Below are 19,901 nucleotides of genomic sequence, written 5' to 3' on the forward strand. Positions count from 1 at the left end.
GAAGTGTCTACTTCCAGCGTACTCTCTGCTTCAAGTTCGCTGTTCAAGCCATCTGTTCTTGTCGCCATACCGGAGCTTACAGGAGAAAGAGCTCTTCTGTGCCTCCACTGTGCCCTCACTCTTACCCTCTGGAACTGTAAGCCAAAACCAACCCTTATTTTAAGATGCCTCTAGTCGGTGTTTTGTCACACCAACAGAAGAATTAATATGCTGTCAGAGAGCTGGTTGTTGCTGTTGAAATGCCCAAATCACGAAACTTCACAGACTACCAGAGACCAGTCAGATGCAATGTACATAGGGTCTTTTTTCTTGATCTTGCTCCGGAGAAAGGACCGGCCGTTCCCCAGAGGCTGAGGAAGGTGGGCGGCCCTGACTCCTCAGAATACAAGGTTTTTAAAAGGCAGAAACCGCAAGCAGGACTTTCCCTGCCTTGGCATCCCATAATTGGGTAAGGGGCATAGAGGAAGTTGGCCTTAATTGATAAGGTGCAGGGCAGAGGGGCTTTGAGTCATGCGGCAGGGGGACTCTTTTATGTAGACATTTCATCTGCTGTAGCTGTCACACTGCGGGGTCTCCCACACAATTGGGGAAGGGGAAGCTGGCCCTAATCTGCTAAGGTGAGCTTCTGTTTGTATCTCAGGGAAGTGAGCTCTCTGTGTAGCTCCCAGGGAAGTTGACTTCAAGCTGATTGAACATAGGGCAGGTGGGAGGGGGCTTCCGCTCAGGGAAGCTAGGCCTTGTCCAGTTCCCATACTGTGAAGAAGCGACAGTTGAGGATGTGAGCCCTGAGCTTCCTGGTGCTGGCCCTGTGCTTGCTGCCACGCTGTCCCTGTTGCTGTGGACTCTAACTCTCTAGACTGATAACGCCAGGATAAGCTCTTTCTCCTGTAAGTTACCTTGGCCGTGGTGCTTTATCACAGTACCAGGAAAGTGCCTGCACCAGGTACTGTAAGAATTATCTTGGGGCTGTGGTTTTCTGATGGAGCAAGACCTTGAGATTGCCTCTGAACATTCAGCGGGACAACACAACATGACTTAATCTTTCTGATTTATCTGTGCGCTGCTCATTCTCACTCTACAAAACAGTTCAACTCTACACTATGATGAGAAAAGGTGTTTTTTATTTACTGTGAAGATGTATAGTTAGGGATAAGCCTTTACTTTCTTTGAGATAAAGGAAATGCAATAATTGGGGCTGCAGTGATGGCTCAGCAGTTGACAGTGTCTGCTGCTCTTGCAGAGGACTCCAGTTTGGTTGCAGCTCCCTCATCAGCCACCTCATGACCACCTGTGACTCCAGCTCCCAAGGACCTGATTTTCTCTTCTCATCTCTCCATCTATCCACCTATTTCTTTTTTTTCTTTTATTTTTTTATTTTTTTGAGACAGGGTTTCTTTGTAGCCCTGGCTCTCCTGGACTCCCTTTGTAGACCAGGCTGGCCTCGAACTCACAGAGAGCTGCCTGCCTCTGCCTCCTGAGTGCTGGGATTAAAGGCATGTGCCACCACGCCCAGTATCTATTTTTAATTGATAGCACTTTCCATCCTGATCATAGCCCCTTCCCTCCTCTGCTCCAGGTGCCTCCCTCTTGCCCTCTTCACCCTGTCCTCCTTTCCCTTGTCCTCAGAAAAGGGTCCCCCCAACCCACCCCAGCACAGCAAGGACTGAGCTTTTCCTCATCCACTGAGGCTAAGCAAGGCAGCCCAGTTTGAGTGATGTGATCATAAGCAGGCAACAGAGTCCGTGTCATAGACAGCACCCACTCAACTTACTAGGGGACCACATGAACATCAAACTGCCCATCAATGACATATGTGTTGGGGGCCTAGGTCCAGCCCATGCATGCTCTTGGGTTGGTGCTTCAGTCTCTGTAAGTCCCCATGGGTCTAGGTTAGTTGACTCTGTTGGTCTTCTTGCAGCGTTCTTGTCCCCTCTGGGACCTTCTATCCTTCCCCCTGCACTCTTCCACAGGACTCCCCGAGCTCTGCCTGATGCTTGGCTGTGAATCTCAGCGTCTGGTTCAATCAGCTGCTGGGGTGGGGGTGGGGTGGATCCTCTCAGAGACCAGCTATGCTAAGCTTCTGCCTGTACACATAGCAGAGTCGCATTAATAGTGTCAGGGGTTGGCTCTCTCCCCTGGGATGGGTCTCAGGTTGTGCCAGGCATTAGTGTGACATTCCCTTGGTCTTGTAGGCTCAATTTTCTTAACAATTATATTTTATTATGAACTTATTAACCAAGCATACTTCACTTATAACCCAACTAACCTAAATAAGAGGAAAAGGAGATTAAAGAACACAAGAATGAAACCTTCTGGGTGTCAGTTCCTAGGAACAATTCTCCTGGCGTAGTCAGCTGGATTTCTTCTGCTGGAGCCTGAGCAACCGGAACCCAGAGCCTCAGCCAGAGCCTGGAACCCTGAAGCCTTCCCTCGAGTGGTTCTTTCTAGCAACGTCTCGAAGTAGAGCAATGAACAGCCAAAATTATTCCAAGTCTCCAAAGGCCCCACCTCCTGTTTTTAGCTAACATTTATATCTCCTCCCAGAATCTGTTCAAGGATGCTTTTCAGCTGGTTAACAGCCAATCTCCCCTACAAGGTGGTCCAACTTCTAAGAGGATAAATGTCACCTGCTCTCTCACAAGTCTGTTCCTCATCCCTCACTTGTGATCTAAACAAAGAACATGTTTATCCCTCCTTCATGGTCTCCATCTTTACCTCTGCACATCTTGTAGGCAGGGTAAATTTTGGTTTGAAGGGTTTATAGGTGGTTTGCTGTTTCCCCTCACACCACATAGGTCCTGCCTGGCTAGCAGGTGGCCTCCTCAGTCTCCTGTCCCCTGCCGCTAGGAGGCTCAGCTAGAGACATCCCCTGTCACCTACCCTGTCGCTGGTCTCCATCTTGTCTCCGTGACTGAGCCCTTCCCCATCTTCAGTTCCCTTTTCTCTCCAGGCCTCAGGTCCCTCCTCTCCCCACATCCCATCCTCCCCCTGGTTTCCCTCCCAACACCCTCTCCTATCCAGTTCCCTTTCTACTTCCTCTTCCCCTGTCTATTCTATTTCCCCATCTGAGTGAGAGTCAAGGAGGCCTCCCTGGACCCTCCTTGTTCCTTATCTTCTGTTGTATACTTACCTTCAATGAACAGACTGCAGTATGTTTATCCTGCACTATATGGCTACAATCTGCTTATAAGGGAGTACATACCATGTGTGTCTTTTTGAGCTTTTTGAGTCTGTGTTACCCTCCCTCAGCATAGTATTTTCTAGTTCCATCCATTTGCCTGCAAATTTCAAGATTTCATTGTTGTTGTTGTTGTTGTTGTTTTTATGGCCGAGTAGTATTCCATTGTGTAAATGTACCACAGTTTCTTTATCTGTTTTTCAGTTAAGGGACATCTAGGATGTTTCCAGACTCTGGCTATTACAATAAGGCTGCTATGACATAGTTGAGTGAACGTCCTTTTTGTGTGGAGGAGCATTATTTGGGTATATGCCCAAGAGTGGAATTACTGGGTCTTGAGTAGCATTATTCCCAATTTTCTGAGAAACAGCCAGGTTAATTTCCAAAGAGGTTGCACAAGTTTGTACTCCCGTCAGCAATGGAGGAGTGTTCCTCTTTCTCAACATCTTTGCCAGCATGCATGTGCTGTCACTTGAATTTTTGATCTTAGCCATTCTGACATGTTTAAGATGGAATCTCAGAGTTGTTTTGATTTGCATTTCCCCAATGACCAGATCTATTGAGCATTTCTTTAAGAGTTTCTCAGGCATTCGATATTCCTCCATTGAGAATTCTCTGTTTAGCTCTGTACCCCATTTTTAAAATTGGGTTATTTGTTTTGTTGGTGTTTAATGTTTTGAGTTCTTTATATATTTTGGACATTATTCCTTTGTAGGATTGGTGAAGACCTTTCCAAAATTTGTGAACTGCTGTTTTGTTCTGTTGATATTCAGGGATGGTTTAATGTATTTTGAAGCTAATTACTGTTTGCTGTCTCTGTGATGCATCTTTTGATTAATAAAACGCCATCGCACCTGGATAGGCCAGAGGAGATAGAGGTGTGGCTAAGGTTCCAGAGAGAGAGAGAGAGAGAGAGAGAGAGAGAGAGAGAGAGAGAGGAATTCTGGGGAGAAGAAGAAAGACTGCCATGAAAGAAGGAGAGACCTGAAGGGAAGAGAGGAAGGCCACCATGGGTTAGAAGGGGAAGAAGCACATGGCCAGTGTGGATGGAGGATCTGGCCCAGATGAAGAATATTAGAAAGTATTTGGGATTATGGATGGGAGGTAGCTTGATAGAAGTTATTAGAAACAGATGGCATAGGATTGGGGCAGGCATACCTGCCCCACTATGGGAAGTGGTTTAGAGGATTAATGTCTGCCCTGCCCCAGGTTAACTAAGGCTATTTTAAAATATAACAAGTGTCAGTGTCTTTTTTTTTTTTTTTTAAGTGTCAGTGTCTTAATTGATTGCTAGCTGGGCATACTGATAATACTAATAATACTGGTAATTTAAAAACAATATGTTGACAGTATCCTTTGCCTTACAGATGCTTTTCAGTTTCATGAGGTTTCATTTATTAATTAATAGTAGACTTAGATTTTTCAAAAACACTTTATTTAGGGTTCTTAAATAATTCAACTTCATTTCTAACTCACTGACCAGAGGAAGGGAAGAAGAAGGAATGTTAATAGGAAAAAGGGGTTGTGGACCTATTTAGATGTAATTCCTCTACCCAATTCCACCTTGTGTTGTCAGGATACCAGCAGTCTAATGCAATAGCCAATAACAAACAGCAACACAAATCTGGAATCTGGAGCAGTGGCAGGCTCCAGCAGAAACAGCAAGGATCCGTTGAATCAGTTCAAGTCAGTGGAAGCGGCCAGAATCAGCCAGAGTACCAGGAGAAGTTCTCTGGAGCGATTTTCTCTGCACATTGAAGACCAGCAAAGGCCAGTGAAGACCAAGGACTCATTAGTGTTCCAGGGTGTAGCAATGCAAAAGTGTCCTTTTGCTGTTCATGGGGCTCTATTTATACTCCTTCAAAACATCACTGGTGTCTTCTCCAAAAACAACATCACATGACACAACTGAGTCTTCAAAGAAACCAGAAACTTCCACTTCAGTTGATCTTAGAGCCTCAGTTGTTAGTATTCTGATCAGGAAGTTGTCCCCTGTGCCAATGGGTTTAAAGCTGGTTCCCACTTTCACTTCTAACAGATTTTGTGCATCCCCTTTTATGTTGAGGTTTTTGATGCACTTGGACTTGAGTTTTGTGCAGAGTGATAGATATGGATCTAGTTCCATTTTCTACATGCAGACATCCAGTAAGACCCGCACCACTTGTTGAAGATGCTATCTTTTTTCCACTGTATGGATTTGGCTTCTTTGTCAAAAAAAAAATCAAGTGTCTATAGGTGTATGAGTTATTTCTGGGTCCAATTCCACTGATCATTAAGCCTATTTTTATGTCAGTACCATGGAGTTTTTATTACTATTGCTCTATAGTATAGCTTGAAATCAGGAATGGAGATACCTCCAGAAGTACTTTTATTGTATAGGATCTCATTTTTCTTCTGAAGTCATTCTCTTTCTTTCTCTGCTCATTTAATTTTTTTGGTTTCTTCAGACAGAGCTTCTCTCTGTACCAGCCCTGGCTATCCTGAAACTCTCTTTGTAGACTAAGCTGTCCTCAAACTGATAGAGATCTGCCTGCCTCTGCCTCCTGTGCTCCCATGCCCAACTTCTTCTGGATTCTAAAGGCAGCGGTACTCACTCATACATGCATATACCCCCACCTGGACATGTACACCTCAGGCCAGAAGAGGGCATCAGGTCCCGGTATAGATGGTTGTGAGCCACCCTGTGGTTGGTGAGATTTGAACTCAGGACCTCTAGTAGAGCAGACAATGCTCTTAACCTCTGAGCCATCTCTCCAGCCCCCTGGCTAAATTCTTAAGATTCTTATTTCTTACTAAGGATATTCTTCACATACAATGAATTACAAAATAATACTTCTTTAGTCTAAACTTACTATGTTCCACTTTTCAAAATTGTGTTTCCCAAAATAAAAGTTAAAAGTCCAAGGAGGGCGAGGCTATTAAAACTTCTGATGACCTCCAACTCAGATGTGGCAGGAGCTTCTTGAAAAAGAAGAGTGTGGGCTCAATTTCCTTAACAATTATACTTTATTATGAACTTATTACACAAGTGTATCTCCCTTATAACCCAACTAGCCTAAGCAAGAGGAAAAAAAGATTAAAGAAAAGAATGAAAGCCAGGCGTGGTGGTGCATGCCTTTAATCCCAGTATTGGGAGACAGAGCCAGGAGGATCTCTGTGAATTCGAGGTCAGCCTGATCTACAATGTGAGTCCAGGACAGCCAAGGCTACACAGAGAAACCGTGTCTCAAATAAACAAACAAACAAAAAAGAAAAAAGAAAAAGAAAACAAGAATGAAACCTTTTGGGTATCAGTTCTGAGGATTTTCCCGGCATAATCAGCAAGATTTCGCAGACCAGCAATTCCAACAAAGTTGCTGTTGGAACCTGGAGCAGCAACCAAAGCCTGGAGCCTCGAGTCTTCACTGGAGCAGTTCTCTTGAGGAGTGTCTGGAAGTGGAGCTATGAACAGCCAAACAATCCTCCCAGAGTCTGTTCAAGGACATTTTTCAGCTGGCAATAACCAAGCTCCCCGACTTCTTCGTGGATAAACTCACCGGTTCTCACACAAGTCTGTTCCCCATCCCACATTTGGGATCACAACAAAAACAGGTTTATCTCCTCTTCAGAAGAGCTTATTTAATGAGATAATTTTATGTCCTCCACTTAGTCTTTGTTTAGCTGTTTGACAGATGAGAGCCTCTTCCTTTGTGACCATTCAAAAAATGTTTTAAAAAAATGTACATATGAAGCAATAGCAGACCAAAAAGAAAACAAAACAAAATCCTAAACTGGTATCATCGTCTATGTACTTTCCTATAGGGACACAAAGCAGGCAAACACACACACACACACACACACACACACACACACACACACACACACACACACACACACCCTTTGTATCTGATAGTAAGCTTGCTTTCTGTATGTCCGGCTTGTTCACATCACCTGCTCTATGCCTTTTTTTTTTTTTAAGATTTTATTTTTTTATGTATGAGTGCTCCATCTGCATATACACCTGCATACCAGAAGAGGGCATCAGATTCCAGTATAGATGGTTATGAGCCACCATGTGGTTGCTGGGGATTGAACTCAGGACCTCTGGAAGAACACAGTTAACACATGCACTGAGCCATCTCTACAGCTGTCGAGACCTTTGCCTTTTGTACATAGAAATCACCCACCTGTAATGCTACAGTGAAAATGTGTTCACATTTCTCCTGTGTGAGCCTGTGGACTTGTGTAGGGTGAAGGTAAGAACACATTTTGGGGCCAGGTGATAGTGGTGCAGGCCTTTAATCCCAGCACTGGGGAGGCAGAAGCAGGTGGATCGCTGTGAGTTCGAGGCCAGCCTGGTCTACAAAGTGAGTCTAGGTCAGCCAAGGCTACATAGAAAAAAAGAATGCATTTTGGAAAAGGGCAGTGACAATGAATAGTTTTGCTTTGACAGATGACATTGCGTATTTTCCTATAATGCACACAGTATGCTTTTATATAATGTATGCAGGCATGGATTCGTCCTTTAGGAGCCTTTTAATTGGTTTATTCCCAAATTAGACCTGCTTCATATATAATATGCACAACTTCTGAAGTACCTCAAAGGCACATTTCTAGACTTATTTTTTTACACTTACTACGAGTTAGTAAAAACAACTGTGAAAAATAAGGGTCACATGATAGCCATCGACTAGACTTTATGAAGGACGTGTATTCTGTGTGCAAAGCGTTGGTGAAGATTTACCTCGTAGTAACCGCAGAGTGGCTTAGATGTTTGGATATGGGCTTATGCATCAAGAGGGGTTGTGTGTGCGTGTGCGTGTAGTCCTTGCCAGCCTTAACCCTGCTGTTTAGACAAGGCTGGTCATGTACTCACAGAGAGCCCCTGCCTCTGCCTCTTGATTCATGAGATTAAAGGCTGGTCTGATCAGCACTGGTGGAGGCAGCAGGATTGGGTTTAAGGTCAGCCCAGGATACACAGTGAAACCCAGTCTTCTCAGAATCAATAGATAAGAAAGTAAATTATTTTGAGCACAGATCACCCTGACGGCGGGACCCTGTGTATTTATTGATATTTCTTCCCTGTTTTTATTTCCTCCACTCACTTTCCTACGCCCTGGTAGTTGATAACTTAGAATAATTCATCGTTAATACTTAGTGCAGCTTTTGTCAGCTCCGCTTTCCTTTTGAGACAGGATCTTACTGTGTAGCCGGGCTGGCGGTGCTTGCAGTGTTTGTTGGGGTTAGAGATATGCCCTCATACCCGAAACTTTGCTTGATTTATGCTGATTTGGGGGGCCAGAGACATGGCTCAGTGGCTCAAAGTAGTGCTGATCGTGCAAAGGACTCGAGTGTAGGTCCCAGAACCTACATCTGATGTAACGGAAAAATCTATTAGGACAGAACGTGTTGACTTCCCGGCGATCCGGCCGGAGCTGTCAATCAAGCGGGGTCACGTGGTGCGGACCCCGTCGTTAGCGAGTGACTGAACCTTCCGCAGCAGCCTCCCTGGTCGCCGCCCACGCCCACTGCCGCCTCAGCTCGCAGAACCGAGCTCCGCTCCCACCTCCTGCGGCTGACGTGCGTCCGCTCGGCTTCCACCCGGATCCCACAGACCCGGGGCAGCTTCCGGCCCCGCCTACGAGCGGACCTATGAGACCCCCGGCGTCCGCGGTGACTCTGACAACATGGGGACGCAAATAAGTAAATAAATAAAAATAATAGTAGTGCGTAGGCGGAGGGAGCCAGGGATGACCCCTGACCCTGCTGACATCACAGCGCACACATCAGAAGTCTTACTGCTTTACAGGAAGCGATACAGGAATTGACCCGGAAGCAACTGCTGCCACCTGCCCCCCCCCTCCCCCCAATCCCTCCGTGGTCATCTGAGCCTGGCGTGCGAAGCTGGGAGCGTCAGTGACGGAATGCTAGGATGCGGCTGACGCTGGGAGCTCAGCGTCTTCGTGTCCACTCTATTCCGTTCTGGGAGCTGAGTCCTCACTGGCTTGTCCATCATGGACACAGGCACCTTGGAGGAAGAGGCGGGCTGTGGGCGGGTCCTGAGACGTGATTGGCAGGGAAGGGTTATGAGCAGGGGCTGAGGGGTGATTGACAGGGAAGAGCTGTGGGTGTGTTCCAAGGTGTGATTGACAAGGGAAGGCCTAAGGCGTGGTGGACGGGGACAGTTTCTCCACACACTGACCTTTGCTCTGACACGGCAATGCTACGGTGACGCCAAGGTCGCCTGGGATCACAAGGTCATGTACGCGCTGTCATCTGTCAGGAACGTGAACCCGCCCACCGACAACTGGGCTCCGCCTCTCGGGTCCTGGTGCACGAGCTCGTGAAACCCCGCCGGCACGTCACCCTCAGGCTCCGCCCCTTTCCCTTGGGGTAGGATGATGTCATCGTCCTCGGCGCTAACTTCTAGCTTTGGCACCGGGGCTACGGCCTGCGTGTCGGCGATCCACTCCTGCCAGGAGCAGTGCATCATAGCAGGGAGGGTGGGTCGGCTCACCAGGTCAGCTGTCACTCATAGGAACAGGAAATGGGGGGTGGAGACATGGGCGGGAGCACAGGGCCACCGGAAGTTTTCGCACTACTCCATAGTAAGGCTGACAACAGTCAAACAGGAAGTGGGACAGGAAGTCGGATCTATACCTGAAAATTCCCATGATGCTTCTCGAACAGCCCGGGAAAGGAGCCTTTGGGATCCGGCACGCATGGCATGAGGACGTTCTTTACCCTGGTTCAAGGGTCAGGGGTCAGCTTGAGGCCAAGGAAGCCCCGCGGGCAGGTCTGGTTCCCCGGATTCCCGCATTCGCTGTCAGCCTGCAGGTTGATGGCGTCACGGCAGGCCATGATGTCACCAGATACGTGACCCTGCCCCTCACCTACGCAGCCGCAGCAGCAACAGGAGCAGCAGCAGTGTCAGCAGCATCGCAAGGCCACAGGCGATCGGGAGGGGTTGGGGTCTGGGTCTGGGCGGCGCGGGGGACGGACAGGAGCCTGTGGTGAGGGGCGGGGTGACCTGTCAGTCTTTCATCTGTCAATCATGTCTCCTGTCATTCTTGACCGCCCCTGTGACGTCACCTTCGCGCTGCCCTGCCTCCCAGCGGGTCACGTGGGACCAATCACTTGGGCGCGCCTGGAGTCCATAGTAAAAATTCTGGGGCGTCGCCCTGACCCGGAAGTCATAACAGCGTTCAGTGTCAAGCCCGCCAACCGTCACGTTGCAGGAGGTCGCTGACTCTGTCTGTGGGTGGATGAGTCACTTGATGTGGACACTGGGGCTCAGTTTCCCCACTTTCCGCATCTCTGGGACCCCCCCCCCCTTTGCGTAGCACAGAGATCAGGGCGGTGGGGGCGGGGCTGGTGGGCCATGTGCATTGATTGGTGGATGGTTAGTGATTGACACACGTACGGGCGATTGACAGGTGGACGAATGATGCGTGATTGACACTAGGGTAGATGGCTGACAGCCGGTGCCCTCTTCAAAACAGAGAGCATGCTGGGAACCCTGATGTCACTCACCTGCCACTCTGGGTCCACGAAGCTGCGGTACTGCACCTCATACAGGAGGTTGCTGTAAGGATGGGGGCGACACGTGACGACGACAGAGTCCTCCAGCCAATGGAGCGTGATGTTTTGCAGGGGGCGGGGCTTCACTGTAGGGGAAGGGGCGGGAATTGGCACTAGGTGACTGATACCCCTCAGACAGAGGGCGGGGCTGACAGGGGCCTTGACACCACACACTTTTGGTCTTGATTTCACTTCCTGTACTCACGGTAGTTCCATGCCTTGTTTGTCCGCTTGAAAACCTCACGCCTGCCCTTCCGGATGGTGACCTCCAACAGATCCCGCCTTGCGGGGAAGGTGCACCCAGAAGTGAATCCCCCAAGCAGGAAGTAGTGAGGACAGGGATGCGGCTCCTGCTGCCTGATGGGATAACTGCCAGAGACCAAGGCATCATGGGAGGGGACGGGGCCAGGCAGACACAGGAAGTGGCAAGTGGAAGGGGTAGGTACGTGTCTGTAACTGGAAGTGAGTGGCAGGGGGTGAGCCCAGGTGCCTTTGCTCACCGGAACTCCAGGCTCAGGTTGGTCCCTGAGTGGGTGGTAGGGTCCCACGTCACCTCCATGGTCTCTCGGTCGTAGCAGATGATGCTGACATTCATGACATCACCTGGGGGCGGGACCACCGGACAGATGATGTCTCAACGGCGTGGGGTGGACAGCCCAGTACTGCCTGAGGGCGTTTGTCAGCTGGAGCCTGGGAGGGAAAGCGGCTACCGGCTGCTGTTGATGCCGTTTAAGGAGAGCACCGCAGGACCCAGGTTCAATATCCAGTGTAAGGATCAGACAAACTCCAGTTTTTGTGTTAAACCTGGCCAAGGCTAAACCCAGGTTCCAGGAAAAAGCACAAACTATTCTAAAAAAAAAAAAAAGAAATGTTCCCCAGCAACACAACCATCTCACCTTAGGAAAGTCCAAATATACTCTGCTGGTCAAGCTGATCAGCAGCAGGTGATCTGGTAAATAGCAGCAACAGCCAATTAGGAGAAGCCAGGCCCAAAGTTCCTAACGTCCCATGGTTCCAAACCAATCTTTTCTATAGGCCAACTTGCCCCTACACCTGTTACCCAACCATGAAATGCCAAGGTTTGTAATTCCCTGCTTGCAGCTTTTCTGCCCAAATGCCATCCAATCATATACTGTAAAGCTCATTTCTTTGTCTAAAACCTATTTTTAAAACAAACAAACAAAAAAACCTCTCAATTGAGACTCGGTCAGATCCCCTGCATCAGCTGAGTCAGTGCATAGGGGTGTCTTGGGCTGGAGTCTGCAATAAAGCCTTCTTTGTGATTGCATTTGGACTGGGCTCCTGGGTGGTCTGTTTGGAGGGGAGGGTCTCACAGTTAGGGCACAACACCAGCGCCCCATGGTGGCTCCACTCCTGTCTGGGATCTGGGGCGCAGGACATCGTGAGAAAGAAGAGACATTCTGACTGCGGACAGGACCAGGACCCCGGACAGCAGGAAGTGGCTCCGGAAAGTTCCGTGCCCTCCCCACTAACCCTGCTGGGTCCTGGTGTGGGGAGGGAGGAGCAGGGTGCGCAGCCGCTGGCCTGTCACACCTGGGGAGAAGGGACCGTGCGTGGTGGGCACTGACCCTCGGAGCACAAAGGGCTGTCCGCGCCCGTGGCCCTGCTCCGCGGACTTGAAGCGCCCCACCCCACCGCCTCTGCCTGCCTTCAGCTCAGCCGCTCCTGACCCCAGATCCGAGAACCTGTCTGAGTCGGTGTTTTCCTAGAAAAACCACAGGGAGGGGGAGAGGCGGATCAAGCAGGAATTGACGTCATAGGCGTTCCAGGAAACGGAGATTCTGGGGAAAGCGCAGCCTGGCCCACTGCGTTGTGATTGACAAGTGCCCTCCCTAGAGCTTGCTCCCACTCTCATTAATGTTCAAATAAAAACATGGTCAATACATGAATATTCACGAAGAACATTTAAATGGTACCCCAAACGGCCTCCCTCTGCCTTACGCATATGCAAAACCAGGCTAGTCGGTATGTAAGTTTGATTGAAGGGTATTTATAATCGGCTGCTGCCTGAGGCTGGCGTCGGCACAGCATGTGCATATGCAAATGACATGCTAATGAGGCCGCTGCCCACAGCAAGGCTCGCTTGTAAAGTACGCAGTAAGCTCCTTTTGGGGGTCCTCCGTCTCTCCCGAGGCCCAGCTCCCACCCTACGCCCCTCCCCTCTCACCTGCGCTTTGGGCCTCTCCGGATAGGAGCTGCAGCAGGAGGATCACGGCGATGTACCAGGCACAGAAGACCATGTCGGATGGACAGACACAGGGAGACCAGAATGTACAGACCGGGCTGCGTTCCCCTCCACGCCGCGTTGACGCCCCGGGGGATTGTGGGGAAGTCGAGGCTTCCTCGGAAGCCAAGTGACTGATTGATAGGTTCTCTTGCGGTACTAACATGTCATGGGGACGGGGCGGGGGCCAACTCAGGGAATTCCCCCACCCAGAATGGTTCGCGATCGTACTGTTTCAGACTCGAGTGTGAATGGTTGTCCTGAGTAGACCTCAGCAAACCTCAAAAACTGGGAGGAGGGTGGACAGTACAAGGGGAATCACCACGTGACCCTCAGGGTAGGGGCGGGGCCTGAGGGCTGAGGAGCTTTGTGGGAAGAAAAGGAGGGAAGGAGCAATCAGAGGGTCCAGGAGAAGTGCTTGCGACTCTGTGACTGTGGGAGTGGGCTACAGATGAATGACAGGAGATGGACCCTGTCCTCTGCCAGGAGGCGCTGAGGATCATGGGGGAATTCAATAAAGCTCAGCCCACATATAATGTGTGACCCCTGTGATGTACAGATTGATTCCTGTGAAGTCATCCAGGAGGATCATGTGACCTGGAGCTGAAGGGTCAACGTAATCAGACAAATTGACGGGCGGGCCTGACTCTGGTGATTGTGCATGATGTCACACAGCACACCAATGCCACCCTGACCAATGACATCACAAAGGCCTTGAAGTCACATCACATGCCTCACATGGCCCGCCCCTACCTTCCTTCATCCTCGCTGTCAATATTCTGTCAACAACCTCCCCTTCTGCAGGCCTTGCCCTCTTGTGAATTCACAGGCCCCGCCCATGGGTCCAGCTGTCAATCACCCGGGTCCCCATGTCCAGTTGTGACATCACCACGGCCATGCTGGGCACAGCTGTCAATCACCATGGTCAGCTATGTGACGTCACCCAGCCCTGACTGACTGACAGGTCGTAGCTGTCAATCACCGCCCTCTCTTCCCCCTCCAGGTTTCCCAACCGTTAGATGAGGAAGCGGGAGCCGGACAGACAGACAGACGGAGAGACACGGCTCTACAGCTCGCCAGGGCCACCCTGCGCAGCCGAAGCAGGGGAATTGCTGCGACCAGAACCACCAGAAACGGCAGCTTTGTCATCAAGGGCAGTCCCCTGCCCTGGTGAGTCTATTGATCCAGGGGGAGCTTCTGGTGTCCCTAGCTATGAGGTCTGGGTAGGAGAGCGAGCAGGCGCTTCTGGTGACCTCCAATCCTCTGATGCTGCCCTACTGTGTGTGTGTCATTCGGTCACCTCCCAGGGCAGGCATGCCATTTCATGTGTATGGAGACTGGAAGTGGCTGTGGGGGGGGCAGAACTTGCAGGCCTACTGTGTGCTCCCAAGGGCAGGCTCTGTCCCAGTGACAGGCAACAATGGGTGGGCAAGGTTCAAGGTCAGGTGGGCCCCGGACCAGATGTAGCCCGTGGGTTGATCTTGTCCTGATAGCAAGGGTCACTCACAGGGATTCAACTCCTGCCAGTAATTACTTCCGGGATTGAACTCCTGCCAGTAATTACTTCCGGGTCATGGGGCTAACGGGGCGGGGCACTGAGGGGTCAGCGATGCACTTCCAAGAGACCCTCTCTTTAGAGGATCCCTGAAGCCTGGATCTCTCCAATTAATTAAAAGTCCTACCCCCACTCTCCGCCTTTCAGAGGCTTTGATGGGAGTCTTGTGGAGAGAGGCATCATGGGTGGTGACAGGAATTATGAGAAATGAGGAGGGGTCATGGCAGTAACTGACTTGTCTATGCGACCCTTGCACACGGGGCTCCCCAGGGTGTTACTGTCAATTCTCAGGTTTGGGTGAGTCACCTCAACCACTGCTAGGAAACTGGAAGTGAGCAGCGTGTAAAAAAGAGGAAGTCCCATCAGTTTTCGGGGTGTCACGTTGCTGAGGCAGGGGCATGACTGACAGGGATCAGTACTGAGGCGGGTAGGGGGATGGTGGGGGCGGGACAGGAAAGCACGCAGGGATACCAGCTAGGTGGGCGGGACCTGACCATAGCCTTCAGGTGATTCCCAGGGCAGAGCATTGTGGGTAACGTGGGGGCGGGGCTGCCATGGAGTGGCACCCGGGGGTCACTATGTGTCTCTGCAGAGACCGTGCCTCTTCCAGGGTGACTTGCAGTTCCCATGTGATTGACAGGGTAACTTTCCCCAGTCCAGCCTACCCCAGGTGATTGACAGACTGACGTCACCAGCATTGCCTCCTGTCTCTCCTAGTTCCGCCATGAATGTCCCACCCCTCCGGCCCCTCGCCCTCCTGTGCATAGCTCTGCTCGCTGGTGCTAGCCCCTCCCCCAAGGTTCAACTGCTTCCTGGTGAGTGCCCGGCCCCTAGTGACTGACAGGAGGTGAGCCGACCCACTGGGAGCTCCCATCATGCCATCCATTTAGAGGGCGGAGCAAGGGCGGGGGAATCCCAGCTGTGAGGTCACTTCCTGTCTCAGGGTCAGGTGTCATGGGGTTGGGCTGCGCCATCTCTAACCCAAGCCTTCATGTCAGCAGTGACAACAGCAGATCCCAGCTCCCTGAACGTGACCTTTGACCCCGGGACTTGGAGCCTGAGCTGGGAGTGCACGGAAAATGTCACAGTGACGTCATGTGTCGCAGAGTTCAGAGAGGGTGGTAAACTGTGGCCGAGGCGTATCACGGTAGGCTGGAAGCAGTGATGGGATGTACAGAGCCATTGTGGCCGGGGACCTGCGTGATGACATCACATCCGCTCTACAGGCAAAAGGCTGCAGCTGCCAGTTCCAGCTAATGGTCCTGCACCACGGGGTCACACTGGAGGTTATCGGAACTGTCAATCACTGGCCCATACACAGGAAACTGTACTACGTCAACGCTGGTAGGGATGATGACATCACAAGGCTATGGTGAACTTATATGTCCGTGGTGACCTCATAGATGGAGGGTTGACTCCCGGGTCACAGGCACCATGTCTGTCCCTGACTTTCAGGTGTGGAGGGCTCGGGCCCACAGAATGTGACATGCGTTATCCACGATGCACGTTTTCTGATGTGCAGCTGGGGCGTGGGGCCAGCGGCACCAGACGATGTCCAGTACTTCCTGCACATCAGGGACTCTGCGTAAGCTCTGACGTCAGCGCCGGAGTCACCCCACTTCCAGCTGGGCCTGAGTATTATGGGTTGTTCCTGGCCAGGAGCTCACTATTGTGGGATATTCCAGGTTCTGTGCTTAGTATTATGTGATGTCATCATCCCTTTTCCCCAACTGACTATTATGGGCTGTTGCCTGCAGGGGTCAGGTGGTGACGGAATGCCCTGCCTACCTGGGCAATCACCTGCATTTAGGCTGCAGCTTAGAGGACCTGTCCCTGCTGCCTGATATCTTCTACATCATCGTGACCGGAAGTAGCCGGAAGGCGGAAGTGCAGTTCTTTGATGCCAAGCTGAACACCAAGCTCATTGGTGAGGGTAGTGAAGACTTGTGTAAGGGGGAGGAACTCAGGAGGGACTGACAGGAGGGTCTGAGGGGGTGGGACAAAGGAGTGAGTGACAAGAGAGTGTGAGGGGTGGGACTCAGGAGTGAGTGACAGGAGGTGTGAGGGGTGGGACTCAGGAGTGACTGACAGGAGGTGTGAGGGGTGGGACTCAGGAGTGACTGACAGGTGTGAGGGGTGGGACTCAGGAGTGACTGACAGGAGGTGTGAGGGGTGGGACTCAGGAGTGAGTGACAGGAGAGTGTGAGGGAGTGACTGACAGGAGGTGTGAGGGGTGGGACTCAGGAGTGACTGACAGGGGTTGTGAGGGGGCGGGACACAGCAGCGAGTAGCCAGTGACTGACAGAACCTCCTGAAGTCACTCTGCCCCTTCCTGGATGGGTGGGTCGTCCCCTTCACTTGCCCAGAGCGCCTCAGCCCTCCTGACAACGTAACTGTCACATGCAACATGTCACACTGTGAGATTACATGGTCCCAGCCACAGACCTGGGCACGCCTGACTTTCCGAGACTTCCGGTATGAGGTGGATGTGCAGAGACAGGTATGCAGGGTGCATCATGGGGGTGGGGCTCGGGTCACATGATCACCGATATGAGTGCCGCAACCCCACCAACCCCGAAATCCGTTTCCTGTCTCTACGCTTTCAGAACACGAGGCCCAGAAGTACAAACCCGATGGTGAGTCAGGGTGACCCTAGGTGACTGAGTCCTCACCCCAGCCCCATGGTTGATTGACACTCAAGGACCCACCTCCCTGCTGCCCCGCCTCCACTCAGGTCCGCATTTCCAGGGAGGAACAGAACAGATACATCTTCCCAAGCCCCGCCCCCAGGCTGTGTCACGTGGTCCGCGTCCGTGCGGGTGACGTGCGCAGCGATCGCTGGAGCAACTGGAGCCCACTCATCACTTTTGGTGAGGTCATCTGTTCCTGTTCACTTCCCAAGCCCTGCCCACACGCTTCCCGTGGGTGTGGGTGTTTGACCCCCTGGTGGTTTTCTGTCTTCCTTCTGTAGGATGCAGGGAGCAAGGGATTCCCAGACTGTACCTGTACCTGACAGTCGCATGTGTCACCCTACTGTGTGCTCTGGGCCTCGGGCTCGTGTGCAGAAGGTAGTGTGAGGGCAGGGGAATGGCCGTGATGACCCCTGACCCTTCTGACTGCTCTGACCCCTTAGGTACATGAAGATCCAGGAAGTGTTTCCTCCAATCCCGGAAATAAAGGACAAAGTGACTGATAACGAGCAAGTGAATCCCAAGGTCAGGAGTCAGGGGGCAGTCACCCACTCAGCCACTTGCAGACCTTCCAAGTCAGTCACCCAGTAGGATCCACCCCACTTGACCCCTTGACCTGTGTCAACCTCTCTAACCCTCACTAACCCTCATTGGCCCCTGCTGATCCATTGACCTCTGACCCCATGTCACTGCAATGATTCCTAGTGATCCCTTCCCACCCCAATTTACCCCGCTGGCCCCACCCTCTGCTCTCCTTTGCAGACCCTGAGGGAGGACTTACTGCTGCAGCCATAGAAACCTGACAGATTACATCGTAGCCCTGGGACAACGACATCACAAGGTGTCCTGCCCCTCTCTGAACATGGCGCCCAGAGCTTCAAACTATGTACTTCCCAACTTGGTTTTTTTTTTGGCGGGGTTGTTTTTTTGGGTTTTGTTTGTTTGGTTGGGTTTTTTGTTCGTTTGTTTGTTTGTTTTGGTTGTTTTGAAGACAGGGTTTCTCTGTGTAGCCTTGGCTGTCCTGGACTTACTTTGTAGACCAGGCTGGCCTTGAACTCACGGCAATCCATCTGCCTCTGCCTCCCGAGTGCTGGGATTAAAGGTGTGTATTACCGCACCCGGCCAACTACTCGGCTTTTAATGTGAAAAAATAAATGTCGTTTTCCAAGATGGCTGACATGTGACTCGGCCCTGTGATGTTATAGTGACATGGGCTTGGCTGTCAGGAAGTGGGCGGGGCTATGGAAGGGGGCAGGAGTCATGTGGGGACATTCTGTGATGTCATTGTGTCAATCACGAAAGGGAGGACATGTCCAGAAGGAGCTGGTCCTCCATGATGGATGCTCCTGGCTGAGTCCTGCCCTTCCCAGCATCCTACCAGGCTAGAGTTGTGGGGTCAGAGGTCACCACTCATGTCCAGGATTTCTGTGCTGTGTGATCCAGTGAGTCCCTACGTGGCACGCCTGTGCTAGCTGGAGGGGCCAGTTAGATCTGGGGAGGGAGTTTCCAGCCTCCATGCAGTGATTGACAGGTGCCACAGCACACTCCCAGTTCTCCACTCTTGATCAGGTGATGGTCAGTGAGGCCATGCTGAGTGAAGTGATGATGTCACACTAAGTGACGATGCCACAGTGTGTGCTGAGTTCATACCCCCAGGCCAGACCCTGGCCTTACTCCTCGGGAGCCGGAGCCTGCATTGATGGCATCACTGAGCAGTGATGTGAGGTCATCATCACTATGGAGACAACCCCATAGTCATCATCATAACTGTGAGTGCAGAGGACTTGTCCACAGGGAAGGATCATTGGAAATAGGGGCGAGGCTATAGGCCAAAACTACCTGTCATTCATAGGAACAGGAAATGAAGGAAAGATCCCTCTCTCCAGCCTGTGGGTGGAGCTTGATACCCCTGTAACATCACTGATGGGGACTAGGGTACCTGTCCATCAAACGGACTGGAATTCAGGGCAGAGAGTAAAGGATCATGGGATTTGCCTCTAGATCTTTACGCACAGTGTACTGTGTACCTATGGGTTGGGAGCAAATGGAGCTCTGGCTGACCCTGGGTGAGGTCTCAGCCTGAAAGTGACTGCAGATCCCTCAAGATGCTCAGGGCTATCTCAGTGACCTTTGCCCTTCTCCTGCTTTTCCCCTGCAGGCACCAGGATAGCTACTTCCAGTCACTTCCTGTGGACAGCAGTCCTTGCAGTGGTGGGAGGGCCATTTGCCGGAGGTGAGGTCAGTTCCTGTAAGGTGGACAGGGACTGTGGTGCCAAGGCCCTTCCCACATGTGTGAAGCTGTTGTGGCTAAGCAAGGGATGATGTCATCATGGCTGTGTGTGAGGGACAGGGCCTAGTTGATGATGTCATTGTGCTGTGACCAGGTGGTAGCATCATCACTGTGACTTGATGACATCATCAACATAGACAAGGTCCATGGTGTCTCACTGACTGTTAATGCCCGGCGGTGGTGGCTCTGAGGAGGCCTAGGGTTCACCTCATCTCCTGGGTCAACATAGCTGGCAGCTCAGGCAGCCTATCAAGATTGAAGGAGGGAAGGAGCCCAGGGTTGCACTCGGCCGAGGAGGAGACATAAACCCACCACAGCTTCCCGACAGCTAAGGCTATAACAGTGGCTTCTAGCTAGAAACTGCAGGGGGGGGTGTTGTAAAA

General features: G+C 51.3%; 2 protein-coding genes across 15 annotated transcripts; one reads left to right on the top strand and one right to left on the bottom strand.

The window, feature by feature from the left end:
• Window positions 1-4,623: 4,623 nt before the first annotated feature.
• On the bottom strand, window positions 4,624-13,304 carry CRLF2 (cytokine receptor like factor 2). 8 transcript variants are annotated; one of them, XM_084794747.1, is made up of 9 exons: window positions 12,927-13,304; window positions 11,239-11,341; window positions 10,944-11,107; window positions 10,691-10,824; window positions 10,250-10,412; window positions 10,051-10,165; window positions 9,818-9,902; window positions 9,360-9,629; window positions 4,624-9,254 (listed from the first exon to the last, which is right to left on the bottom strand). In XM_084794747.1, exons 1-8 carry the CDS (start codon window positions 13,147-13,149, stop codon window positions 9,408-9,410), a joined length of 1,209 nt encoding a protein of 402 aa, XP_084650873.1. In that variant the 5' UTR covers window positions 13,150-13,304; the 3' UTR covers window positions 4,624-9,254; window positions 9,360-9,407. The 8 variants fall into 8 exon arrangements, with proteins under 8 accessions (XP_084650873.1, XP_084650874.1, XP_084650872.1 ...); XM_084794748.1 differs by having other exon boundaries at window positions 4,624-9,185; window positions 12,927-13,302; XM_084794746.1 differs by having other exon boundaries at window positions 4,624-9,216; window positions 12,927-13,300.
• Window positions 13,305-13,504: 200 nt separating this feature from the next.
• Window positions 13,505-18,405, top strand: CSF2RA (colony stimulating factor 2 receptor subunit alpha). Of its 7 annotated transcripts, none has more exons than XM_084794739.1 (13): window positions 13,505-13,634; window positions 13,987-14,153; window positions 15,256-15,353; window positions 15,537-15,685; window positions 15,765-15,882; window positions 15,994-16,123; window positions 16,296-16,465; window positions 16,905-17,038; window positions 17,145-17,174; window positions 17,273-17,408; window positions 17,510-17,606; window positions 17,672-17,753; window positions 17,991-18,405. In XM_084794739.1, exons 3-13 carry the CDS (start codon window positions 15,263-15,265, stop codon window positions 18,021-18,023), a joined length of 1,170 nt encoding a protein of 389 aa, XP_084650865.1. In that variant the 5' UTR covers window positions 13,505-13,634; window positions 13,987-14,153; window positions 15,256-15,262; the 3' UTR covers window positions 18,024-18,405. The 7 variants fall into 7 exon arrangements, with proteins under 7 accessions (XP_084650865.1, XP_084650861.1, XP_084650862.1 ...); XM_084794735.1 differs by having other exon boundaries at window positions 13,565-13,907; window positions 15,199-15,353; XM_084794736.1 differs by having other exon boundaries at window positions 13,565-13,907; window positions 15,199-15,353; window positions 15,540-15,685.
• Window positions 18,406-19,901: the final 1,496 nt, after the last annotated feature.

The sequence above is a fragment of the Acomys minous genome (genome assembly GCF_964271855.1).
Source record: "Acomys minous genome assembly, chromosome: 9".
NCBI classification, from domain to species: Eukaryota; Metazoa; Chordata; class Mammalia; order Rodentia; family Muridae; genus Acomys; species Acomys minous.

What these genes read in the sequence shown, in the direction of transcription:
- CRLF2 (XM_084794747.1), bottom strand. Translation starts at nt 13,149, where the DNA reads ATGTTAGTACCGCAAGAGAACCTATCAATCAGTCACTTGGCTTCCGAG. An exon ending in AACCTGAGCCTGGAGTTCCG is followed by an intron (nt 11,108 to 11,238) that starts GTGAGCAAAGGC and finishes GGTCTCTGGCAG; the next exon opens with TTATCCCATCAGGCAGCAGG. An exon ending in TTGCTGCTGCGGCTGCGTAG is followed by an intron (nt 9,903 to 10,050) that starts GTGAGGGGCAGG and finishes CCCTTGAACCAG; the next exon opens with GGTAAAGAACGTCCTCATGC.
- CSF2RA (XM_084794735.1), top strand. Translation starts at nt 13,713, where the DNA reads ATGCCTCACATGGCCCGCCCCTACCTTCCTTCATCCTCGCTGTCAATA. An exon ending in CACAGCTGTCAATCACCATG is followed by an intron (nt 13,908 to 13,986) that starts GTCAGCTATGTG and finishes TTCCCCCTCCAG; the next exon opens with GTTTCCCAACCGTTAGATGA. An exon ending in ACGAGCAAGTGAATCCCAAG is followed by an intron (nt 17,754 to 17,990) that starts GTCAGGAGTCAG and finishes TCTCCTTTGCAG; the next exon opens with ACCCTGAGGGAGGACTTACT.